The 24,716-nt window shown below is 40.2% G+C and overlaps 1 protein-coding gene across 1 annotated transcript; it reads left to right on the top strand.

Moving 5' to 3' along the window:
* Positions 1 to 231: 231 nt before the first annotated feature.
* On the top strand, positions 232 to 23,827 carry rasgrf1 (Ras protein specific guanine nucleotide releasing factor 1). The gene is made up of 27 exons (XM_069708689.1): positions 232 to 996; positions 4,731 to 4,837; positions 5,176 to 5,323; positions 7,044 to 7,136; positions 7,219 to 7,472; positions 9,681 to 9,760; positions 9,891 to 10,084; positions 11,379 to 11,488; positions 11,741 to 11,859; positions 12,386 to 12,546; positions 13,830 to 13,893; positions 14,291 to 14,433; positions 14,564 to 14,646; positions 14,737 to 14,985; positions 16,442 to 16,812; positions 16,920 to 17,039; positions 17,934 to 18,104; positions 18,224 to 18,330; positions 18,645 to 18,757; positions 18,843 to 18,903; positions 19,519 to 19,622; positions 19,719 to 19,803; positions 19,903 to 20,100; positions 20,199 to 20,278; positions 20,373 to 20,490; positions 20,584 to 20,652; positions 21,018 to 23,827. Exons 1-27 carry the CDS (start codon positions 721 to 723, stop codon positions 21,108 to 21,110), a joined length of 3,771 nt encoding a protein of 1,256 aa, XP_069564790.1. The 5' UTR covers positions 232 to 720; the 3' UTR covers positions 21,111 to 23,827.
* Positions 23,828 to 24,716: the final 889 nt, after the last annotated feature.

Below are 24,716 nucleotides of genomic sequence, written 5' to 3'. Positions count from 1 at the left end.
TATATATTTTTTTTTTAAAGCAACAAAAAAGGAGTTAATGTGGTTATGTTTAATGACGGCTAAAAGATGATGACAGAATTAATTAGATTAGGTGAATTAAAATCAAATTCGACGATCCATCATCCTCCAAATGGCTGGTTTCCATTGAAGTTGGTCTCTCTCTTTTGAGTGTCTGTACATTTTCCTGCTACAGCCACAGTACTTGAATGTCTTGAGAGGAAACTGAACTTATGCGGCATCTCGCTGAGACGTCCCTGTCCAAGGTCCTGAAATCTGCTTTCCCAAGCATGCGTCATGTGACTTCACCCAGCACTGCCTAGCTCAGCACCAAGCCTACTGGTTTCTGGAGATTTCATGTGAGAAAAGGACAAACCTCGAACCCCCTTTTCCTCTCATCTTGCGTCTGCGACTGTTTTTGTCGGCCCTCTTTTTTTCCCCACACCATCGGATCATGTGGACCTTCAAAGCGCTCGGAGTGAAATATTTTAGGATGCTGGACTTGTGTTCCTCTTTTTTTCCCTCTCTTCTTACTTAAATGCCAACACGGTGAATGCGTCGGACCGAGTGGACAAGCCTGCTGCAAGAGGTCCGCATTCAGAAAGTCAACATCTTGTCTTTCTTTATTTGATTTTGTTTTTTGTTTTTTGTTTCCCCTCTGGAGCGACTTCAGAAGGATGTAACGACCCATCCACCCTGTGCAGCTGAAGTGTCCTCATCAAAATGCAGAAGGGAATACGACTTAATGATGGTCATGTCACCTACCTGGGGCTTTTGGCAAAGAAGGACGGCACAAGACGAGGGTGCTTGAGCAAAAAGAGCTCAGACAACACGAAATGGCACACCAAGTGGTTCGCTTTGTTACAGAATATGCTCTTTTATTTCGAGAACGAGTCCAGCTCTCGACCCTCGGGATTATACCTGTTGGAGGGGTGCGTATGCGACAGGGCGCCTTCACCGAAACCCTCGCTGTCAGCTAAGGAGTGTTTGGAGAAGCAGGTAGGGAGAGCGTGCGCGTGCGCTCGCACACACAAACGCACACGCACATACTCCGCTCCCTCTGTTTTTTCTCTGTTTTATTGTTTTTCTGACTTCCTGCTAAAACCCCGAAGGGGTGCAATACTGATTGTAACATTTGCTCTAAATGCCTTTGAACTCCGAACAAAGCGCCTTTTTTTTGTGTGTGTGTGTGCACATTTTCTTTGATTTCCCATCGCATGATGACCTCAAATGCAGTGCAGCAGAATAGCACAAGGATCCAGATTGCTGTATTGCACGTTATGTAATCCATGCATGGCATTAATGATGAGGTAACAATATTAACACCTAATGATATTACAGCAGCTTGGCAATAAGCTATGCAGTGTTTTTTTTTTTTTTTTTTCTAGGTTGCACCAAACCTGTGCTTGATTCTTTTTTTTTTTTCTTCTTCTTTTTTTTCTACCTGCTGAGGTAGTTTTCAGCGGTGCAAGACATGCAAATGGTTCTCTGTACTTATCGAAGAGAATCATTTGCATTCTGGCTGGTCACATATTTTGCGTTTGACTTTCAGTCATCATGTTTTTGACGTTTTAGGGCGGAGAGTGTTATAGCCTACCTAATGCTCCTACCAATAAAACATGCAAAAAAAAAAAAAAAAGTTGTGGTCTCAAGGTTTCCATCTTGTGGTAAGTTTATAAAATTACAGCCAAGGCTCAGGAAGCAGCAGGGTGCCAGTGATCAGTCAGCTCTGGATCTGAATGACCTGAATGAAATTATCCAGTCCGGACTATTCGTTCTGGAGGTTACATTTGCATTATACATGGTAACCGTTATAATTCCTTATGAATGATTCGCGGTAGCACGATTTGTCAATTTAAATCATAAATATCTGCAGATGAAGTATTTACTTGATCCTGCTTGATTTCAACTGGCTGCTTGTTCAATTAGGAGCACAGCAGCTTGGAGTAGAAACGTTAACTGGCTTGTAAACGCTGTTACTGTGAATAAACAGTCGAGTAACATAATGCTCCAGTACTGCCAGCTTCCCTCTGCTCTCTCTCTCGCTTTCTCTCTCTCTCTCTCCGGCTCTGTGCCGGACTCTGTAGATAGGGCTGCAATCCAAAGTGAGTCCAGGCTCTTCCTGTGAACAGCTGCCCTTGTGCTGACAAAGCAGAATGCAACACACTGGCTAATGTTGTGCTCTCACGGTTGCTTTAAAAGGCACCCAAAAAAAACTCCCTGAATTTTTTTATTTTTTTTTGTCAGCAGTGCCGTTTCCTCTGTATTGTGCCAATTTGAATGCATAAATGTGAGCATGCTGAGAAAAGCCTGATCCATAGCTCTGCCATCTTGAATTCACGATAAAGCACACAAAAATGTGTTGAATCTCTTTGTACTGCGAATCCTGCTCGCAGAGTAAAAGCACAAGCACACGGGCACACAAATAGTATATAACTAATATGACTGACATGACAGGCTGTTGAAGAGTTACCTCTCAGTGTAAACAAACAAATATCTTAAAAAGGATAAAGAAAACACACCCCAAATATCCTATCCTTACCTGGATTTATGGTTTTGAGGCAACATTTTATCAATCCACCATAATCCCTACATTGTACTTGTACTCAAATGCAGTTAGTGTGAAAATGATATTGCGTTTGAGCCTGAGGTTTCTATGGCAACCCTTATTTGCATCCTAAAGAATGATGCAGTTGGAAGAGGCAGGGTAACAGAGAGAAAACAGCAGTGTGTCGCATTTCTCCTATTAATGTGAGCACTATCTGAGCTAAATCTGTTCCTTGTAGTACCTTGGAGGGATCAGAGTCCAATTATAGAAAGCCCTGCTTGCTCACACTGAGTAACAGCAGCACTTCAACCAGGTACACAAGAAGCTGAGTGATGGCTCTGATGGCTGGCGAAAAAGTGAGCTGTAAAATCAAAAGTTCTGGCTAATATGTAGCAGTAAAAGAAGAAACCCTGGGGTCAGTGACATTGGTTAGGGGAGGACTAACTTCCACATTAAAGCTCCTCATTAAAGAGAAAATAGAATTATTACTAGCACTTCAGTCTCCAGGGAATACAAGGATGTACATATTTCATCATACAGATCAGGAAAGTCTTTTTACAATAAAGCTGCAATAAAACCATAATTACAGTAGTAATTAAACAAAGATAATTATTCTACTCATGGATCAATTGATAAAAACATGACTGATAATAATTCTTTACCTCTCACTCTTATCCACGGCAAAGCAAGACTGACTAATGTTCATTCAGATAATACAAATGTATCAATACCAAAGGAGTTATCAATATCTCAGACCTCTGTTAATATCAGTATGGATGTTTAAAGATGCATGACTCAGCCATAAATATATAGCAGACATTGTGCTTAACATCGCCTGACACCAGACGTTCACCGTGCTCTCAGAGATCATGAGGGAAAACTATAACAACATGCATGCCTCTCTGGTGGAAATAGATTTTCTTTGACGGTATGATGGATGCCTAATGAATGTGAAGATGGAAGAGCAGTCATCCATGAATGATGATCAGTTGCAGGTTGATAGGCGCCTGTTGAACATCTGCAGGCCAAAGATTAGAATCTGGTCTCACTCAACGTGGTCGGGATAGTCCAAAAGGAAAGAGTCACTGAAAGTTGTTGGATTTGTTTTATCCAAAGCTCACTTTTTGTGATTTATATTATTTCTAATAAGCAATGTTTACAACATGTAGCTGCCATAAAAAAGGCTTTACAAAAATGATGTGCAAATTTGAGATAAAAGGACAAGGTTTATTTATAAATTCAAATGATTCATATGAGAAAATACTTAAGAATATCTTCAGACTTCAGATGATTTTAGCAGCATTTGTGTGTTTTCTGAGAAATGTAAAAGTTGAGTATTTTCAGTTGTATTTAAATATAAGCACAAAAGCAATGCCAGCAAAATGTATTAGAAAATGTAAGTTTCCTTACATAGCTTCTGAAAATGTCTTTCTTTTTGGAGAAACTTCACTCTCATGGTTAGTTACATTTCCCCACTACTGATCTCAAAGTAATAATCCTCCCTTAAACCACAGGAGAGACTTTAACAAACTAAAAAAGGGTTACGAATGCTAAATATTATAGCAATCATGCTTTAAAAAAAATCGTCAAAATATCCTAAAGTATTAACTCCTAGATGAGCAGAATATATGATCAGTAAGTTAAAACAAAAGCACATAAGTTCTTCATTTCACCCATCACAATCAGTCCAGCGTGAAAGGAAAAGAGCTAATCTACAATCGAGTGACACATAAAAACGCAACAAAAACAGCTGTGAACAACTGTTCACATTGACTGGAGTTGCTAGGAAACAGGTACCGCGCAGTTATGTAACTGGCCGTGGCTCCAGCCTCTATGTCTTATGGCATTTCCTCCTGGGAACCAGAGACATCCCAGGAACTGAGCTGGGGGAGGCTTCCCTCACTGTGCTCCATCAACTGCACTGGTGGGCGATGAAGATTTGGCTTCCCCAGGCTCTGTGCGATTTTAAATCACCCGCTTGATGTCTGCGGCAGCGAGGCAGCGGAACAAACACAAAGGCAAAAGCAGTGCAGAAGCTTCAGTCAAGCCACGGTGTAACAGATTTATCTAGAAGGCATCCCATAATGAATGCACCTCTCTGTGTGGAACATATAACATGTCAGGTTAATGATAGTCCTGTTGTTTCTAACTTGAACTCCTCACCCTCTCCCCCCGTTTGTTTCAGTACTATTTCACAGTCAGCTTCACCCACGAAAACCAAAAGTCACTCGAGTTACGCACAGAAGATGTAAAAGACTGCGATGAATGGGTGGCTGCCATATCACACGCCAGGTAAAGGTACACACAACAGTGAAATGTGCAACATGGCAATTAGAAGTTGAATTAGTCGGTGGAGGGTAAGTAATCTTTGACTGATGTGCACAGTTGGTAGTGAATGTTGCCATGGTTTCAAAAGTGGGGTTAAAATATGAGGAATAACAGACATTTGATGAAAAATGCTTTGTTATTAAGAAAAACTTGATTGCTTTGAAGTGAGATGGAACTGCATGCAGTATGAAATTCATTATTCAAGCTGTGTGTGTGTGTGTGTGTGTGTGTGTGTGTGTGTGTGTGTGTGTGTGTGTGTGTGTGTGTGTGTGTGTGTGTGTGTGTGTGTGTGTTTGTTACAGTTACAGAAACTTGGCTACCGAGCATGAGACTCTCATGCAGAAGTATCTTCATCTGCTTCAGATTGTGGAGACGGAGAAAACAGTTGCTAAGCAACTTCGACAACAGATAGAAGATGGGGAAATAGAGATCGAAAGGCTTAAGTCAGAGGTAATATTCACTGTGATTTCTTTACGCTCAAGAGTCAGGATGTAAACAAATAGAAATACATAGTAAAATTGACCAACCCTGGCCACAGCAGATTAACAAACCTCGCCACAAGCGTCCCACCGCGACCTCAGTTAAACCTAAGCACAGCATCAGGTCAATTCTCTTTGTACAGCAACGTCAGGATATTCAGTGTGCATTAGGGACAAAAGCCCATAAATCCATTTTAAAATACAGGAAAAAAGATGCAATTTTTTATTTCAGATCTAGGCTAAAAATTATTTTTAGAATCACTTTTTTTTTTTTAATTATTATTCAGCATCAGAGTAAACCAAATGATTGTTATTTATTCAGTGCAAATCTTAACACTTCAGACATTTTCATCTGGGCCTCCAGACACAACCTCATGTTTTTCAGAAAAAAAACGGGCATCATGGCCAACTGAACCTCTTTTTTGAACGACTATTAAAACCTCCTACTGGTCTCTTTCCAGTAAATCTATTCTTCTGGGACAATTAACAATTACACAGCCTTTATTTATACTCGATAAAATCCTGTTTCAATGTTAAATGGGTAAAGTATTTTGCTACTGAGGATATAATGTTGGCAGTTAAAGATGTACGAAATGTACACATGGCAGCAGAAAACCATTTCCAGTATAGATCCGAACACAATTTTCCCACATAAACCGATACAGATAGCAACTTCTATAATCAGGAGTATCTGTTTGGATTCTTCTGGCTGAGCTTGGTCTTCTAATGGAGGTCCGTTTACTGTATTGGTATCCGCAGTACTAAAGGGAGCGTTGTTAAAATATCCAAGATTTTGTCCTCTTTGACTCGACTACAATAGCCATGGATTACGGGATTTTCCATCTACAGACAAATGTGTGGCAGCCACACACAATATCAGTCAGACGTGCTGTAAATAGACTTCCTGGCACAATAATACAATATTGCCACTGCTTCTTACATTGCACTTTCATTCCTGACCAAAATTTGTCTGCGTCCCATTTGCGCCTCGACCTGCCAGCACAACAAATAACAGCTGAGCCAGTGGGAAAATGATGGATTATGCTGATTGTTGTTCTGTTTGTCTCGTATGTGGAAACTCGTGCGAGAGGACAGAAATGGAAGCGCAGCCCCGTCACAAAGAGAGTCGTGTTCAGGCCAACCGCTCTCCACTTTGCATCTCCTCTCAGAAACAATGCCTCCAGCATGGCCCTGTTCCCAGCTGTATTCTTCAGATCAAATAGTCATTTTACTTTAATGTGCAAATGTGATCCTTCAAATCAAATTATGTTCTGAATATGCATGAACACTGCTTTATATTGCATCTCCTCTATGAAATGCAATGACAATTAACTCTCCCTGTCTACAAAGTAAATGGAGACACTTACTGAAGCTTCAAACAGTTCAAGGCAACTCCAGATTTTTTTCAACAACCTGTTTACCTCCTGTCAGCATACATGCAGGACAGTTTGATTGCTACATATAGCTGTTAAATGATGATTGTAATTATGAATGTAAATAAATACTAGTAAAAGCAATGCCGAGTTACCAGCCAAGTGAACACAGCTAGTTTAGTCAGGCTAATGTTTCAGTGTTGACAGTGCTGTCAGGTCCCTGTCCTGTTGACTCAGTCACTTTGTTTACATGCTGCTACAGTAAGTGTGAAGAAGAGAAGTTTGCAAGTGGGAATGATTAGTCTTTTCTTGTGGCAGATTGCTGGGCTGCTCAAAGACAACGAGAAGATACATGCCAGCCCTGCAGCCACCCCCACTGATGACGACTCAGAAATCAAGAAGATCAAAAAGGTAAAATCGTGTCATCCAAACTTGTTGCTTCATGTCATAGATTGTATATTGCGGTGTTGACAGTCTTCCCTGTGTGCTGCAGGTCCAGAGCTTTCTGCGAGGCTGGATTTGCAGGAGGAAGTGGAAGACCATCATCCAGGATTATATCCGCTCACCTCATGCAGAGAGCATGAGGAAGAGGAACCAGGTGGTGTTCAGCATGTTGGACTCGGAGGCAGAGTACGTCCAGCAGCTTCATATCCTGGTGAACAACTTCCTGAGGCCACTACGCATGGCTGCCAGCTCCAAGAAGCCACCGATCACCCACGATGATGTCAGCAGCATATTCCTCAACAGGTTGGCTCATCTTGTCCCACAGACCTCTTCTGTTTGCATTGAAAAACATAATCATCTTCAAGGTAGATTCTGATCATTAGTGATCAGGTGGAGAATCGCTATTATGACCAGAACCTGGATGTATCTGTATTTCATGCACACATGAGGATACACGTGCATGCACGCAAGATTTTAGTCCACAGTGAAATATTCGCATAACCAATTTCAGTCAGCATTGAAACAGCAGCTCTGAAAACGCAGCAAACCGGTTAATTGTACAAAAACTCCAGAATAGTTATACTACAAAATAAACTATTGTACATTCACCTGTTGGCTTAGTGATTATGTTTTCATGTTGCTATCCACGGGCCCCAGGATGACCGTTAGGAGAGGTAGCTTTTGCTGTGGTTCTGATTGAGTTACTACTTGGATAGCGGAGGCAGTGGTCTATCATAAATTAAAAAACAGTGCCAAAAGCTTAGTTATATATGAATATGAATACTCACAAATCTGTGCTGTAGTTTACAGGATATCCATGTGGTAAAAATGTTATTGCAATGGGCTCAGATTTTTCAGGCTGCTGGACACACAATTCATCACCATGTAATCCAATAGATTACAAACTAAGTATTTCTGTACTATAAACAACACACACAAAAAAAAACTTGATGATAATCATAGCAAATGATGGTTTTGCCACAAATAACTTGTGAAATACAGCAAAAGCATTTATAAAAATGTTGTACACAGTAACGGTGGCAGACTCATCCAATGTCTGCAAAGATGTGGATCTATGGTCAGTTCTCCATTTGACATTACTGACATTGTTAGAGTACGTTGAATAATCATCTTCTAAATCATCTCTTAACTCTTATGGAAACAATTAAAAAAAAAAGGCTCACAAAACTGTTGTACACTTACAGACTTTGTCATGAAACCTGAGGTTCATGCTGCAGAGAAGAAAACCACCTATAATATTAGTAATGATATATTATCTTAGATAGATGGCAACAATTTTTACTGAAAACCCTGAAAATCATGACTACGTACTGTTTGTGTAAAAACTAACGAGTGATTCCTGTGACAGAAACTTGCTGTTGACAATTAAGGTTTTTTGGTCACCCTCTGACCTTTCTCTGGTGCAACAGCTAAAAATATTCACCGTCTCAAAATCAGAGACGGAAAAGCTATGACAAGCATTTATGGTCCCGAGAGGATGAATACTTTTGTTTGGCCGTACTTGTACCTTTTATTAAGAAAATTAAGTTTTAAAATGATATGAGACTAAGGGCTCTACTTTTCCACAGGCCTGAAGACAGCACCAAGGCAAACACAGTTTCTATGCAATTTTCCTGCAGTCTATTTTTTGTGCCTGCACCTGTTTGGTAATTCGTTGGCACCAAACAAACATGTTTGTGCCGAGGTGGAAGGAGAGGGACTGCTGAGACACTGGATATGCTGATTAGGCAGCGCAGTGCAATTTTGGTAATCATTTTGGCACAAAATTGTATTTGTGTTAAAAACCTGCTCGGACCACTCTTACTGCAAATGCACAGCAGTTTTTGTGGCTAATATCAGATCCGACCTGACCCATAATCAAACACGTACAGAACTACTGGGCAGTAAGGACAGAAGCTTGGGACACAGGATACTGTCGGGGTGCACAATACTAACACTGTTAACACAGAAATGCTAAACATCAATAAAATACTGATATATGCATGTCACAGAAGCACCCTTCCTGGTTTCCTACAGACTATTGACTGGCATTTAATGATGACTGACACTTTTCTCAATACGGACTTTTCTCCAAGACTATTTAATTTTTTTTTCTTTCCCCTGATGGATTAATTACTGGAATTGAGGTTCTGCATGCAGATTGCATATCTGTCATCCTTTTAAAAAGATAAATGACTTGGTTGAAATTTGCTGACAAAAAGAAGAAATGCTGAATTTTAAATGTATTAGCCTTTCTTGGTTGTTTACACAACTACAGTCACCCAAGCTGATATAGTCCTCCAGCTCCAATCCAGTACAATAAAAATGCAGTCTCTTTCGACAATTCCAAAATTAAGCCACAGTGTCATTCAATCACCTTGAAATTTGAGACTGAAAATCAAACTTCACAGGGTATCATCAAAATTATTAACTCAAACTCATCATTTATCTTAGAGGTGAGAAAAAAATAGTTTCACTGATATTTCTTTCCATTATCTTTTTTTATTTCAGTGAAACCATCATGTTTCTGCATCAGATATTTTACCAGGGTCTAAAAGCCAGAATAGCGAGCTGGCCAACATTAGTGCTGGGTAAGAATGATCTTTTTTCATAATGCGTCCATCCTGAAGTTTGTTCAGTTTGAGGCATGATTAAAGGTGATAACGAGTTACACCACAGAAGAAGCCCTCGCTAACGTTTGCGTCACTGATCCGTCTACAGCTGACCTCTTCGACATCTTGCTGCCCATGCTGAACATCTACCAGGAGTTTGTGAGGAACCACCAGTATAGCCTACAGATCCTGGCTCATTGCAAGCAGAACCGAGACTTTGACAAGCTGCTGAAGCAGTACGAGGCCAAGCCCGACTGTGAGGAAAGGACTCTGGAGACCTTCCTCACCTACCCCATGTTTCAGGTTAGCCCATTTGTCTCACTGATATACACAAGAAATAAAGGCAGACCCATTTGTTTGCTGCAGAGGTGCAGCCTGGAGCCAGATTTTGTCGTTAATTTTATGCTCTCACAAACCAAGCCAAGTTCTTCTCTCCATGTATAAATGTTACCCTTGGGCCATATATTTCACCAACCTAATACTAGATGGCTATTGCTATGCCAATGATACCCAGTTGTAGCTGTCTGCAAAGCACTTGGCTACTTTGTTTTGTGGATGTTCAAAGCTTAAAGTGTTTTCAAGGCAAACGTAAATAAACAGTCCATCACCATGCTTTTCTAATACATCTAAAACATGTCACTTTGGACCATAAAACTTTTGACTTCAGTCTTAGGTTTGTTCTGTCGGGTTGCAACCGACTCTCACTGTTGAGCCAACTGACGGGTGTTTTAATTGAACACCTAACACTACATTTGTTGTTTATTTCCTTCTGGATTGTTAAGATTAGTTAGATATTAAGTTGAGATATTCACAAAACATTTCACAGCATAAATTTGCAAAAGCCCTGACAGACCTTCAGAAGTCCTCTGCAGAGATAGGAGACCTGCAGAAAGGACAACCATCTCTGCAACAGCCTGTAGTAGAGTAGCTAGACAGAACTAGAAGTCACTCCTGATTAAATACATATGGCAGCCTGCAAGATGTTTGCCAGGCACCATATAAAAGATTAAGAGAGCACAAGGAGAGAGGGCACAATGCGTGCAAAAAGTGAGGAGATCTGAATATTATCTGAGGAGACAGTAGGATTAAATAAAAACATAACAAAATTTGACCAATTTCCACTTGGCCTAAAGCTCCATTTTCATTAATGTTTTCTGTCCTGTATTCTGGCCATTGTGACTCAGTCAGCGCTTGGCTTTAAAGACCCACCTCCCTTGTGAGCCCCATTGGTTATCTTAGTGATGCTCCATATTGCAGCATCACTGATTAACAACAGAAACTGCAGGCATTTATCTGCTTTGGTTCAGAAAAGCCTTGTTGTGTTTTTCATGTCTATAAAAAGTGGTTGTTTTTAGAGCTCAGGTTTTAATAATGGCTCCTTTCTGGCAAGGCATGCAGTTTCCTGACAGTCTGCTGGGGCCTTCTGCAGGCTGTGCTGTGTTGATAATAAATTGTGCTGATGAGTGTAGATTGTGCTCTCCACTGATCTATTTTCTAATTACGCTGGCACGTGTGTATTCCTGTGTTGGTTGTGGTTGCATGTAAGATCGTATAAGTGAGTATGACTCCCCTGTTGCTTTCTGTTCTATCTCTCTAGATTCCCCGCTACATCCTTACTCTCCACGAACTTCTGGCCCACACACCTCACGAACATATCGAGAGAAACAGTCTGGACTATGCCAAATCTAAGCTGGAGGAGCTTTCCAGGTACAGAATAAAAAAAAGACATCTTAAATGATCGTGTGACATGGCTTGGTTTGGTTCCATATATGCGTTCATATTAATGTACCAAATGACAAAATACCACTGACGTTGGTTGCCCAGTTTTCATAACAGCCCTGACCAATAAGATGTATGTAACTTTAAAGGCAAAATCCAGGGCATTAAAGTGTTCAAAATATTAATTTCTTGTGAAGCCGAAGACTTCAAATGAGAATGCTGAAATGTCCCTTTTATTAGAATAATGCACGACGAAGTGAGCGAGACCGAGAACATCAGGAAGAACTTGGCAATAGAGCGGATGATTGTAGAGGGCTGTGAGATTCTCCTCGACACCAGCCAGACGTTTGTAAGACAAGGTAACTCCCACCTTCAAGGGTTGTACTGCAGAACCCAGCATTTCCACAGGAAAGCCAAATCACAACCATGTCCCTCTACATGTCTGATCTCACATCTTCTGCACTGTACTCAGAGGAGGGTACTCCGTTTAAAAAAAAAAGAAAGAAAAAAAAGAACCACCTCTCTCTCTCTCTCTGGGGAACAACATGTGCTCCTCATGAAGAGAGTCTTTAATTTCTAAGTGTAATTAGACTCTTCTAAAGCAAACTGATGATGAATCTGGGACTTTAAATGTCACACGTCCCCAACAGGCCTTAACGGACGAGGAAACAAACGGTAGAATATTTCATCCTTAGTGTCTCGTGACTGTACATGTATGTATGCGTGTAGAGGGAGGCAAGACAAGCAGTTTGATATATTTAGTTTATCCAGTGATGCCTTGCTCTTTCTTCCCCTATCCTTGCCTCTTTTCCATTTATACATATATCACTCTTTCTTTCTCCCTCTTGCTTCTATTTGCACTCACTGTTTGATTTCTGCATACAGGTTCTCTCATCCAGGTGCCAATGAGCGAGAAGGGCAAGATCACCCGTGGGCGACTAGGCTCTCTGTCTCTGAAGAAGGAGGGGGAGAGGCAGTGCTTTCTCTTCTCCAAGCATTTAATCATCTGCACCAGGGGTTCTGGGGGAAAGCTTCATCTCACCAAGGTGGGCTTGAGCTGCTAAACTGGCAGTGGCGCTGCTCCTTTTTTTCCAACATCACAATCTTACAAAGCCCTGAATGTCTGAGCTAAAGTGAACAAATTATCTGACAGCAGATTAAAGAGATTTTGTGGTTTTTATCAGTGCCAATGACCACTGGAGCTATATGTGCTCATACAAGCTTACACACAAAGGCTCATTAACATGTTTGAAACCAGCTGCTTTATGTCACTATGATTTGTGTAATGGAGCAGTGGTGTATTGTTATTCTACTTTACAGCGTGATCGATGTTTGGGATCTAAAAAAAAAAGAGCCAAAAAGCTTTTAAATAAAGGCCTTCCAAGTAGTTGTTTTTTTTTTCTGAGACATTTTACAAGTCAAAATCTGTAAGACTTTCATGAAATTGAACCCTGTTTGGCTATTGCTGTGAAATTGCTGACCATAAGTACTATTACAACATTTTTTGCTCAAAAAATACAGGCCTATTTTATTTTTGACAGAAGAGCAGATCAGGTGGGCAGGAAGTCAGACAAAGGAAAAGCAGAGAAAATCTCACAATAAAACACCCTGTACAAACTCCCTATAGTATGTCACATCACTACATCAACCTCTACCCCCTGGTCTTTCAAGTCAGAGAAGCACTGTATGTGAAATGATGATGAATGATTTTTTTAACAACTAAAAAGAAGTCAGCTGTATTAACTTTGGAGACATACTACAGCACAAAAAAGTAGATAATAACAACAACAAACATAAAACAGACAAAAAAGAAACCATACAACAATGTTTACCTGCTAGAAGCACAAAAATGAAGAAAATATGACCAAAATCAACCCAACAAAAAGCTTTGTTTCCAAAAAGCTCGCAGTGGGGTTTGAAGCCAGGCGTGTTTTACATGCCGGAAATCTAAAAGGCATTCCCAATAGCATTTGCTAATAGTGAAGAAGTCATAAAGAACATCATATACCCATTTTTGACGAGTTCTTCACCGTGTTCTGCGCTGGATTTGACACTTTGCAATTGATTATTATTCCTTTCACAAAGGTATCACAAAAAAGCAAACAAATAAAAAACTTCCTTTAAATTAGTTGTATATGTGTAAGCAGTAGAGATGCTGCTGAACCCTTTCAAAACAACACTTCTGCTCACTTTGATGGATATTTCAAAAGAAGTTTCAAATTTAAAGTAGCAGTCAAATAATGTCTGGTATATTATGCAATGCTGCGTGATGTTGAGTCAAATGAGGCTGGTGTGAAGAAACTAAATGTATATTGTATGCCGTTTGCAGAATGGAGTAGTCTCACTTATAGACTGCACTCTTATGGAGGACCCTGAGGGGACAGATGATGAATGTGAGTGTTTAATTTATATCCTAGCTCACAGACCTATGCATCATATGTACCATGTATGGTGTTTTATATAACATATGATGACTACAGTTAGCTAGAATTGATTAACATTGAATAATCTGTATTTGGAAGAATTGAAAAGTAGTGCTACAAATGTAGGAAGTATCACCAGAAAGTGGTAGACTAAAAATAAAATAAGAATTATTATTGTTAAAAGGATGATGCGATGATAGACAGACTGCCCTGTTTTTTTTTTTTACCAAATGTTGGATTTTTTTTTCGAGAAATATTTTTGGAAAAATTGCTGCAGTATACTTTAATCAACATATTTGTGTATTTACTGTATAGCTGTGTCAATCTGCAGACAAAATGATATGCAGTCTTCGTGTTCCCCTCAAAGCAAAATCAGACAAGAGTGGCCAGGACATGGAGCACCTGGACTTCAAGATTGTCGTGGAGCCAAAGGACAGCCAGTCATTCACAGTCATCCTGGTGGCCTCCTCGAGGCAGGAGAAGTCTGCATGGACCAGTGACATCAGCCAGGCATGTCAACACATATCAGTCTCCAGCAGTCAGACAAGAAGCCGAGGATGTCGGCCGAAAGCCCGCACGTTAGAGCTCACTAACATTTCCTCTGTCCTGTCCATTTACTTCCACTGCACGTGTCTTGCAGTGCATAGACAACATCCGCTGCAATGGCCTGATGATGAACGCCTTTGAAGACAACTCCAAAGTCACAGTACCACAGATGATCAAGTAAGCTATTTTTTTTGCATGTAACTCTGTGCATGTGCAGTTGCTCCTGTTTTTTGTTTTTTTTCTGATTTGTGTCCGTTTTGTTAACAGGTCAGATTCAAGTCTGTACTGTGATGATGTGGATATCCGCTTCAGTAAGATGATGAACTCCTGCAAGGTGCTGCAGATCCGCTACGCCAGCGTCGAGCGCCTGCTGGAGAGACTGACTGATCTCCGTTTCCTTTCAATCGACTTCCTCAACACCTTCCTGCACTCGTATCGCGTTTTCACCACCGCTGATGTGGTGCTAGATAAACTCATCACCATCTACAAGAAGCCTATCAGTGCCATCCCTGCTAGGTGAGTCACATTACATTTAGACAGACTTGAGTGTTGCGAGGTTGTTGACAGCACTTACAATAGAAAAAAACAATCTTATTAGAGGTGTCTGGCATCCCTCCAGAGCTTGCTATTGTGCATAAAGATGAGATTGATTTATGAGGATGTGGAGCTTTGTCATCCCCTAATCAATGTGATGCAAATCCAGGAGCCAAGGAGCTGGAATGTCAAACTTTTGGGTTTAGCTGCAACCATAAGAAGTGTTTCTCTCTGCTTTTATTCAAAAAAAATTATAGTTTGTACGTTTTTGCACAAATTAATTTATGACATTGGACGGAGGAGTTTGTGGTGGCCCTATGAGCTCAACGCACTGCTGTTGCAGTGTTTTATTTCTAGATGCTGTGCCTGTGTTGTCAAATTAGTAGAGATGTTTTCTCCTGGAAAACCAAAATTGACAAATTCACGAGTCGGTGACTTCAAATAGCAGTTCTAGCAACATCCTATTGTAAATACATTTCCAAATGGTCACATAACAAATGACCAAACATGCCGGAAACCCGTTTCTTCAAGTCCTCCAACTTTATAAAACTGTCGAACGGAATCACTAGACTACCCATTTGACCACACTGAACAGTTATTGTCATGTCACGATGCAAACTTAAATTTGATTTCGAGTTAGAGGATGAACAGTAAGTCTGTGTGGTGTTCAGGGACATTTATTGTGTGTGTCACATAGGACAGAATTTGTGTCGAAATACTGTGTGTGATGCTGGAAACCTGGAAGTCCATTGATCTTGGAAGTTTTGTTTGTGTGTATTTAGGGAGATGGTCTGTTAATGTGAGCACAGAGAAGAAGCCGATTCTGTAACACCATGCATGTGTGTGTGAGTGTACATTTGTATATTTATGCATGTTCATCGGTTGAGGTCAGTAATTGGGTCCAGTCCCTACTGTTTGCCTGGGAGTGTCTCAACTGGTCTCTGTCGCTCTATGGCAACCAACCTCAGTGCTGCAGGACCCCCCCCCCCTTTCTTTCTCCTTGTCTGCAGAAGATCCATAGTGTGAAATATTGACAGAGGGCCCCACTGTGGGGTTCAGATCAGGGGGAGCTCTCCATGTCTACGCCCTGCAGCATGCTCTCCCATGGCACTTGTCATGTCACTGTGAGACACCTAGACTTGGCTGCTTGTGTCAGCAGCGGCCATGCGCAGTATCACTCGCTGTGCTATTTATGGGAACCCGTGAGGTCGCCAGGAGGGTGGCAGGGAGTGGGAGAGGTTTTCTGAAACACTGCAGCATGCATCCTTCGCTAAAACATCGAGATGACGTTGCAAAGAGATTTCTGGTTGCTGGGCTAACTTAGTTTGCATAAATTATTTATGGAGGTGTTGTTTGTGTAGCTAAGCTCTTAAAACAGAGTAGGTTTGCCAAATTCCTATGTCCTAAAATCCAATGTACGTGTCCACCCTTGATGCAGGTCTCTGGAGTTATTCTTTGCCAGCAGTCAGAACAGTAAACTCCTGTATGGAGAGCCTCCCAGCTCCCCCAGGGCGAGCAGAAAGTTTTCCTCCCCTCCTCCTCTAGCCATTGCCAAGAACTCATCCCCGAACCGCCGGCGCAAGCTCTCCCTCAACATCCCCATCATCACTGGGGGCAAAGCTCTTGACCTGGCTGCCCTCAGCTGCTCTTCAAACGGCTATGCAAGCATGTACTCCTCCGTTTCTCCATTCAGCAAGACCACCTTGGACATCAACAAACTCTACGTGTCCAGCCCTATCACGAGCAAAATCTCTGATGAGGGAGAGGACAAGAAGGACAAGGTGGAGGACACCTCAGTGTCTAAACAAGGTGGGTCAGGTGCAGCCATTCGCAGCAGATTTCTTCCAACTTTGCTTTGCTGTAATTATGTTTTCAACGACCTCACAACTTACTACCTTACATTTGTTATGATACAGATCTCTCCGTACGAGAAGAAACTGATAATGATCAAAACCAGAGTGATGACGGAGACCCAGAAGCGTCTCCCACCAAGTCTCCAACCACACCAAAAAATATCAAATGCAAAAACTCGTCAGGTACATTGTGTCCTAGACTTGTCGAGTGACATGAATTCAAATTAAATGTCTGATATCAAAGCTTGTAAACTGCACACTGAAATGGCACCTGTATCCAGAGCCCCCACCAGTTAGCCCCCAATTTATTTAACACATAATAAAAAACAAAGCCTGCAGCTGACGATACTCCTGATTTTACATTCTGAAAGAGGCAGATTAATTGTTTTAAAAGAAACAAGCTCTCACTTAGCCATCATTTGCAATGGGTTGATAGCTTTTATGCAAGGCCAAAAAAAACATGCCATTGTGAAACATATTAGTTGGTCGATGGTTATGAACATGCAGGGAAAGCCAAAGCTTGGCTTCAGTAGGTGTTAGGGAAACTTGTGTCATAGCAACTACATCCAGAGCGTGTTTTCCCTGCCGCCCCCGGTAATGAGGCTGTTTCGCTGGAGCCAAGATTATCTGGGCCTTCTGAATCTCATGACAAAATTGCACAATAGATTTTAAAAGCAAAGCCTGCTTTTGAATGTGTGAATTAGCTGAAATTGTGGAGCAGTGGGTAGGATTCTTAGCTGCTTACGGTCTGTCTATGTTCCCGGGATTTAAACATAGCAGAGTGCAGAGAATCTGTTGATTCCTCTGTTATGCTGATATTTGGTGGCTATATTTAGCTGCAACCATCTTGAATATCAAAGCCTCTTGTAAAGGAAAGTCTGGAGGGAAACTGTTGTGTTGGTCTGCAGTGCTCCCTAGTGGAGGCTTGTACAAAGAGATGCACACCATTCTGCAGTCAATACATATTCAGCCATGCTCAGTAATATCAATTGTACAGCTTTTTATCTTTTACCTTGCCAGTTTTCAGATGTTTTTTTTTTTTTTTTTTTTTTTTTTTTAAACTGTGCTCTTCTGTAGAGTTTTCCTTGTTTTCCTACAACAATGGCATGGTGATGTCCTCGTGTCGAGAGCTGGACAGCAACCGCAGCGCCCTCTCTGCTGCCTCCGCCTTTGCTATTGCTACAGCTGGAGCCAATGAGGGCACCCCTACCAAGGAAAAATATCGACGGATGTCCCTCGCCAGTACAGGTACACACATCCACTGTCCATCATCCCATTAGAACTGCAGTCCAGCTTCAGCTGCAGGGCATTGACGTCGCACAACGTCGGTGATCTTTGTTGCCTCTCATGTCATATATTTTCTGCAGGTTTTCCAACAGATCAGAGAAACGGAGACAAAGAGTTTGTGATCAGACGAGCTGCGACCAACAGAGTCTTGAATGTGCTGAGGCACTGGGTGTCCAAACACTCGCCGGTAAAACACAGTTTAGATCACGTTTACGTGCAGTTTATACCTGCAGTCTGGCTGCAATGCTGAATAACCATAATATTAACACTGCCTTTGATTGGTGATATGTCACATTTACCTGCGATTACAGTATAGTATCGTAGTATCGTAGTAGTAACACAAAGAAGGCTTGTTTGAGTCACTTCAGGAGACATTTAAAAATATATTTGCAGCAATGTCTCAAATTAACAACTAATCTTAATGAAGAGTTTTTGTTTAATTATGACCAACAACGTAAAGAACTCTACAGTATATATTAAGCAACCTGTTTGTCTCTTCAGGACTTTGACAGTAACAACGAGCTGAAGACTAAAGTTATTGCCTTCCTGGAGGAAGTGATGCACGATCCTGAACTTTTGACCCAGGAGAGGAAAGCAGCAGCCAACATCATCAGGTACCGATAAGTACTGCTCGGCATATTTCATTGACTCATTATGCCGTACAACTTTCACAGCTTGACCTTTTTTCCTGTCTGTCAGGACTTTAACGCAGGAAGATCATGGTGATAATCAGATCACCCTCGAAGACGTGACCCAACTAGTGAGTGAAGTCAGAGGCTGCTACTGATGGCTCGTCAGCAAACTGAGCACTGCATTGTGGGGTTGTTAACAGAAAGCACTTTTTTTTTAAATCCACAGGAATTTAAAAAAAAAAATGTAAATGTAGCACAGCATATACTGTAGTAATACAAAGTGATCTCAGACAGCATCTGTTTATCATGGAGCAGATTTGGATAGAGGTAAGAAGCAAGACTTTAACAGAAACATGGCAAATATATCCACCTTTATCTCCATCAGTCAGAAAACACAAAATGATGCTAGAAGCAATTAATGCCAATGGAGAATAGCACTCCAATTTACATGAATTGAGAAGTAGATTTGCCTCCTTAAAGGTCTTACAGGTTCATCCAAAACTTGAAGAGGCTGAAAAATCAGGATCCCTGAACTCTTGCTCAGTTCAAAGAAACCTGGAAATGAAACTATTAAATATTTCCTTTTCATCGTTTTTGCTGTACTTTGTGAAGCAATCAGGCTTTCTTAGGCCATTTACCAACATCAAGATAACTAATTTTATTAAAATGTGCATAAATGTTGTATTTTTGACTTGCCTTCTAAGTTGCTTGGTGAAGTCGTAACGCTGCTTTGTGTCTCTTAGGTTGGAGGAGGGAAAGCTGATTCCTTTGAGAACCACTCTGCATTGGAAATTGCAGAGCAGCTCACTCTGCTGGACCACCTAGTGTTCAAGGTCATCCCATATGAGTGAGTGCCGTCACATCTCAATTAATCTGTGGCCAAGAAGAACACACACGCACACCAATTTATCGTTCACCTTTTTCTGATTTGCTCACTTTACAGGGAATTCTTTGGACAAGGCTGGATGAAGAATGACAAAAATGAGAAGACACCATATATCATGAGAACTACAAAGCACTTCAATGATGTACGTTCCAATTTAAAAAGTCCCAAAAAGGCACAAATCATCTTCTGTAACTTTTATTGATTTTTCAAACTACTTCTTTCCCTCTCCTTCCTCCCCAAGGTAAGTAACCTTATTGCCACAGAGATCCTGCACTGTGAGGACGTGGTCACTCGGGTAGCAGTCATAGAGAAATGGGTGGCTGTGGCTGACATCTGCCGTTGTCTGCATAACTACAACGCTGTGCTCGAGATCACCTCCTCACTGAACCGCAGCTCTGTTTTCCGTCTCAAGAAAACCTGGCTCAAGGTTTCCAAGCAGGTGCCTATCTCTACACACATCGTTTGCTTTGTTGTGTCTTTTTGATGTGCGTACTAAAATTATTAAATGTGTTCATGTTGGTTGTTTTTTTTTCCTAGACAAAAGGATTGATTGACAAACTGCAGAAGCTGGTCTCGTCCGAGGGGAGGTTCAAAAACCTGAGAGAGGCTTTGAAGAAGTGAGTTCAGTTTAAGGACACTGTTTCGAGCCAGATTGATAAACCAAATATGCAGTACAAGTAGATGACGAGTGTTTTTTTTTTTCCCCACTAGCTGTGACCCTCCCTGTGTTCCCTATCTGGGGATGTACCTCACTGACCTGGCTTTCATTGAGGAGGGAACGCCAAACTACACCGAAGACAACCTGGTCAACTTCTCAAAGATGAGGATGGTGAGATGTTTGTTCACCTCTCATACCAAAAACTAATATTCACATTCACATTCAAGAAGTTAACATCCTGGTTCTTGCACTTCTTTCTTTCAGATTTCTCATATCATCAGAGAAATCAGGCAGTTTCAACAAACATCATACAAGATTGACCTCCAACCAAAGGTAAAGGAATGCACAGACCATAGACCAGTTGCTGACAAGGTTGAGACGATTGACAGGATAGAAACTTGGGGAAAACATTGATAGAACAGATCAAATATATTAATTGTTTACAAAATGTGTCTAATATTTGGCTTTGTAAAGTTCCAAGTAACTTTCTTCTTTGGACATCTAAAATTAGCTAAATGAAATAAAGTGGGGAAAAAAAAAATTCTCATTCATGGACCTGATCATGCACTATAATAGAGACACATGCTGCTGTGGTAGCATGTGTTGTAGTTGGCTAACAGAGTTGTTTTGTACTGTTTAAAAAGATTGATTTCATAGAGAAAATTCCTTAAACTTGCCTTTGTTTTGTTGTGTTTCAGGTAGCCCAGTATCTACTGGATATGAGCTCTGTTCTGGATGAAGAAAGCATGTACGAAGCCTCACTCAGAATTGAGCCTAAAGTGCCCAACTGATGGGAAAGGTGGTTCTCCACATTATTTTCTCTGTTAATATTACACGAGTTAACATACACTGACATTTTGTATAGTTGTACATGTTTGCGATATTTGCTCTTCTGTACAGTAGATGTTTAAGGTTGTTTGACGACACAAAACATTTTAGTGTATATTTTCGGTTCGTTGCCATGATGACACCTGCCTAAAGGATTTTTTTTTTTTTTCCTTTGGGGTATTTCAAGTATAATAATAGAGGTCACTTTAGTCGCATGCACTGTGTCTTCTTAGTGACCAATGACATTATTTTGCATTATGTCATACCGTGTCAAATTTGCACTTTCTGAGCACTTGTGCTGCTGGCTGTTGTTCTCTTGGCTTGAGTTTTATTGATGACTGAAGTTCTCTGCAACCAATGTAGCATTGTAAAAATGAACTGCATAAAATCAGGTAAAAGAGCACAGAGAATACACCTGTATTTAAAGATAGGGAACAATGATCAGAGGAAATGACAGCAAGGTATCCAAAGCATAAGTGTCTCTCTGCTTCCCAAACAAAACAAGAGGGATTTGTATGTTCATGTAAGCTCACGACTCTAAAGACAGGGGTTCCCAACTGTTTCAACACTTCACATTTTTTATGTTGACAGGGTTATTGTGACAACCGAGTCTGTCACTAAATGAAAAGCAGGGCTCTGGGTCTAACTGTGGTTATTTACTAAATTAAAAAAAAAAAAAATACTAAGTGAATGCTGAAAAGTGCTGATGACAGACTGGTAACTTCACAAACTCAGCATTTTATTAACTAGTATTTACAGCCATGCTAGCAGCTCTGTGGCACGGTGCTTTGTGCTCAAAATGACAATGCTGGCATGCTGATGTTTGGTAGGAATACTGAACACCATGTTTAGCATCTCAGTTTAATGTTACAGCATGCACATATCCGCTAATTAGCAATAAACATACGAGTGAAATTGATGGGAATGTTGTTGGTTCTGCAAGTATCAGTAAAAAGTTTGACCTGATAAAAAGTTGAGAGGGCCAAAGTTATTACAATCCGTCCTGAGGGGCACATTAATTTATGTGCCAAATTTCATGGCAGTCTATCCCACAGTTGTTGAGATGTTTAACTAAACACAACAAATATAACAGAGCTGCTGTCGCTAATGGTAAAGTCAAGGGATCACCGATGTCAGCAGGCAGATATCTGTCCCCAATTTGTTAAAATGACCCACAGTCTGCAGCAAAGAGCTCCCTCAGAGGGTCTCACATGCTGCTAGCATGGCTAAAAATGTGAGTATTGTTTCTGGGACTGTCAATGCGAATGTATCCGTAGAGCAAATTTAAGAACAACTACAAATGTTGACAATTATAAATCAAATGTAACGGGGCATGATGAAAAATGCAGGAAAGTCTGCATAAACTTAAAAAATTTTTTTAATAGTTTTATGATGATTAAAACTGTTTTGGTACCAGTTGTACATGTTACAAGGCGTGGTAACGGTCCACAGCCCAGGGGTTGGGAACCTCTGCTCTAACATACAGTACATGTTATTATCAACTGAAAATGTTTTGTTTCTTTCTTGTAAAGCGATACGCTCCTTTCGTAGCCTGTTGGCAGATGAGGTGCCTCAAGTCTCATCACTTAAATCTCTAGAATCAGTTTAACAAAACGGTGATAAAAAAAAAAACAACAACAAAAAAACGGTTACATCTTTTGCGATTGGTCTGATTTAAGATGATGGATTAGTCATCTAATTTAAACTTAAAGTACACTAGTACATTTCAGCGAGTTTTCCCTTCGCTTGAATTCATTGAGTTCTCTTTTTTTTTTTCTATTGATAAATTGAAAAGATCCCATGCGGTGTGGTAAGTGTTGTACCTTCAGGTTCGGGTTCTACTTCTGTAGAGTAAAAGGTTGTTGCTCTTCTGTAATTAAAAGACAATCTGTCCTTTTTGCTGTTCCAGTGATTGTGGAACGTGACTGTATATCACTCTGTTATATGCATTGCTGTTAAAACTTATGATAAAATGTATGTGAATGACCTCTGCCTGCAGCATTCAAACACTATTTTTGTAGTAGTATAAGAGAGAGTGACCTGCTCTTTATATGAACATGGGAAAGTATTTTGTACTTTGTTGTTAATTCACTTCACTGAGATGTGCTGTACATTTTGTACATGCAACCTGGCATATTTCTCAACGTGGAACTGTGTAATCCTTTCAAAAATAAGTTGCATCTCAAGCTTAACACAAAATGCTACAACAGTGTAGTCTTGAAACCATGACTTAGAGGTAGGAGACAACTTCAAAGTGTTTTGCATTTATACTGTAATCCTGTCTATAACCATTTCTGTTAGCAGGAATATAGTAATGTAGTGCTTATTCTGTGAATATTTGTATGTATTTTTACTATGTATGTACAGTACACTTTTGAAGCTCATGTGGTAGGCATGCAACACCTTCACAGACAGAATAATACTATATACTTATACTGTATACACTTATACATGCACATACTCTTATAAGGTATATAAACAAATAAACATTTTGCTGTTAGCAATACCCAGTGGTATGAAAATTATCTTTCAACCCTCATGTTTCCACAGCTTAAGAAATATTCCCAGTTTTGTAAGAAAAAAAACCAGAATAAAAGATATGAAGATGATAATAACAACAAATAAACAAAAATATGTTTCCCAGTTACCTCTTGCTAATAAATCCATTTTATCTCAGGGGCATTTTGTCTCAAGTGTTTTTGTAGATCATCTATCAATTGACATCATGCTCATATAATATGATGAAATAAAATATAATCTGAAAGTATTTTAACATTATGAGGAACTCTCTGTCCAAGCAAGCAACAATACACAGCCATAAACAAAAGTGGGATACTGTTGAAACCTAAGTTACAGTTGTCAGGATATAATGTGTCAACAAGAATTCATTATATTGGAAAAATAACTTAATTTCAGGTCTAGAGGGCAACTGCAGTCAGAGTTGGTTGTCATTTTCTTTGCATCACTTTATTTAGTGTTTATTTTAGTATCAGTTTATGATATAAATCTTTACACACGGGGTGATTAATATGCTCTGTGGCAACAAAAAAAAATTGTTGTCGAGCTTTTATTTTCTTTATCCAGGATTATGCAAACACAGTCTAAACTAAATTAAAATAAATTGGCCAAGGAATGTAAAAAAAATATGAATTCACTTAAATATCTTGATATTATTTTAACTATTTGTTGTAGTAAAATCAGATAAAAGCTAACTCAAAAGTCATACACCTATATCTTTGATCTAGGCACTGTATGGAGGAGATTAAGTAAGGGACCCCCCCCCCCCCACAGAGTATCTCAAAACTCCAACATTAATCTGGCAATGGATTTGGAAATGATTTTCTAATATGTATAGGGTCTATTACATCCAGGTCCTGTGAACTGAGATGTGGGGCATAGGGTGTGTCATGTTTTTTTCTGTCTGGCTGCCACGCCCACCTCACCTGTGTAGCGGATTAGATTTATATTAGCAGAAATAATCAATATTTAATTTCAATAGGCTGTACAGCCCATAAAAGTGATTAGTTAACATAGTCTGAACCGTGACTTCTGCTTTCAATGTTTTCTTT

Source organism: Brachyistius frenatus, unplaced genomic scaffold (genome assembly GCF_029030835.1).
Source record: "Brachyistius frenatus isolate BFR_SWC_R1_liver_20210118 unplaced genomic scaffold, ASM2903083v1 Contig_77, whole genome shotgun sequence".
In the NCBI taxonomy this organism is placed as follows: Eukaryota; Metazoa; Chordata; class Actinopteri; family Embiotocidae; genus Brachyistius; species Brachyistius frenatus.
Note: the sequence above shows the minus strand (reverse complement) of the source record. Positions and strands in the feature narration are given on the sequence as shown.

Bases quoted from the DNA above. Each gene is read 5' to 3' on its own strand.
- rasgrf1 (XM_069708689.1), top strand. From the start codon at position 721: ATGCAGAAGGGAATACGACTTAATGATGGTCATGTCACCTACCTGGGG. The intron at 4,838-5,175 runs GTAAAGGTACAC...TGTTTGTTACAG, and splicing joins GCTGCCATATCACACGCCAG to TTACAGAAACTTGGCTACCG. The intron at 20,279-20,372 runs GTGAGTTCAGTT...TTTCCCCACTAG, and splicing joins CTGAGAGAGGCTTTGAAGAA to CTGTGACCCTCCCTGTGTTC.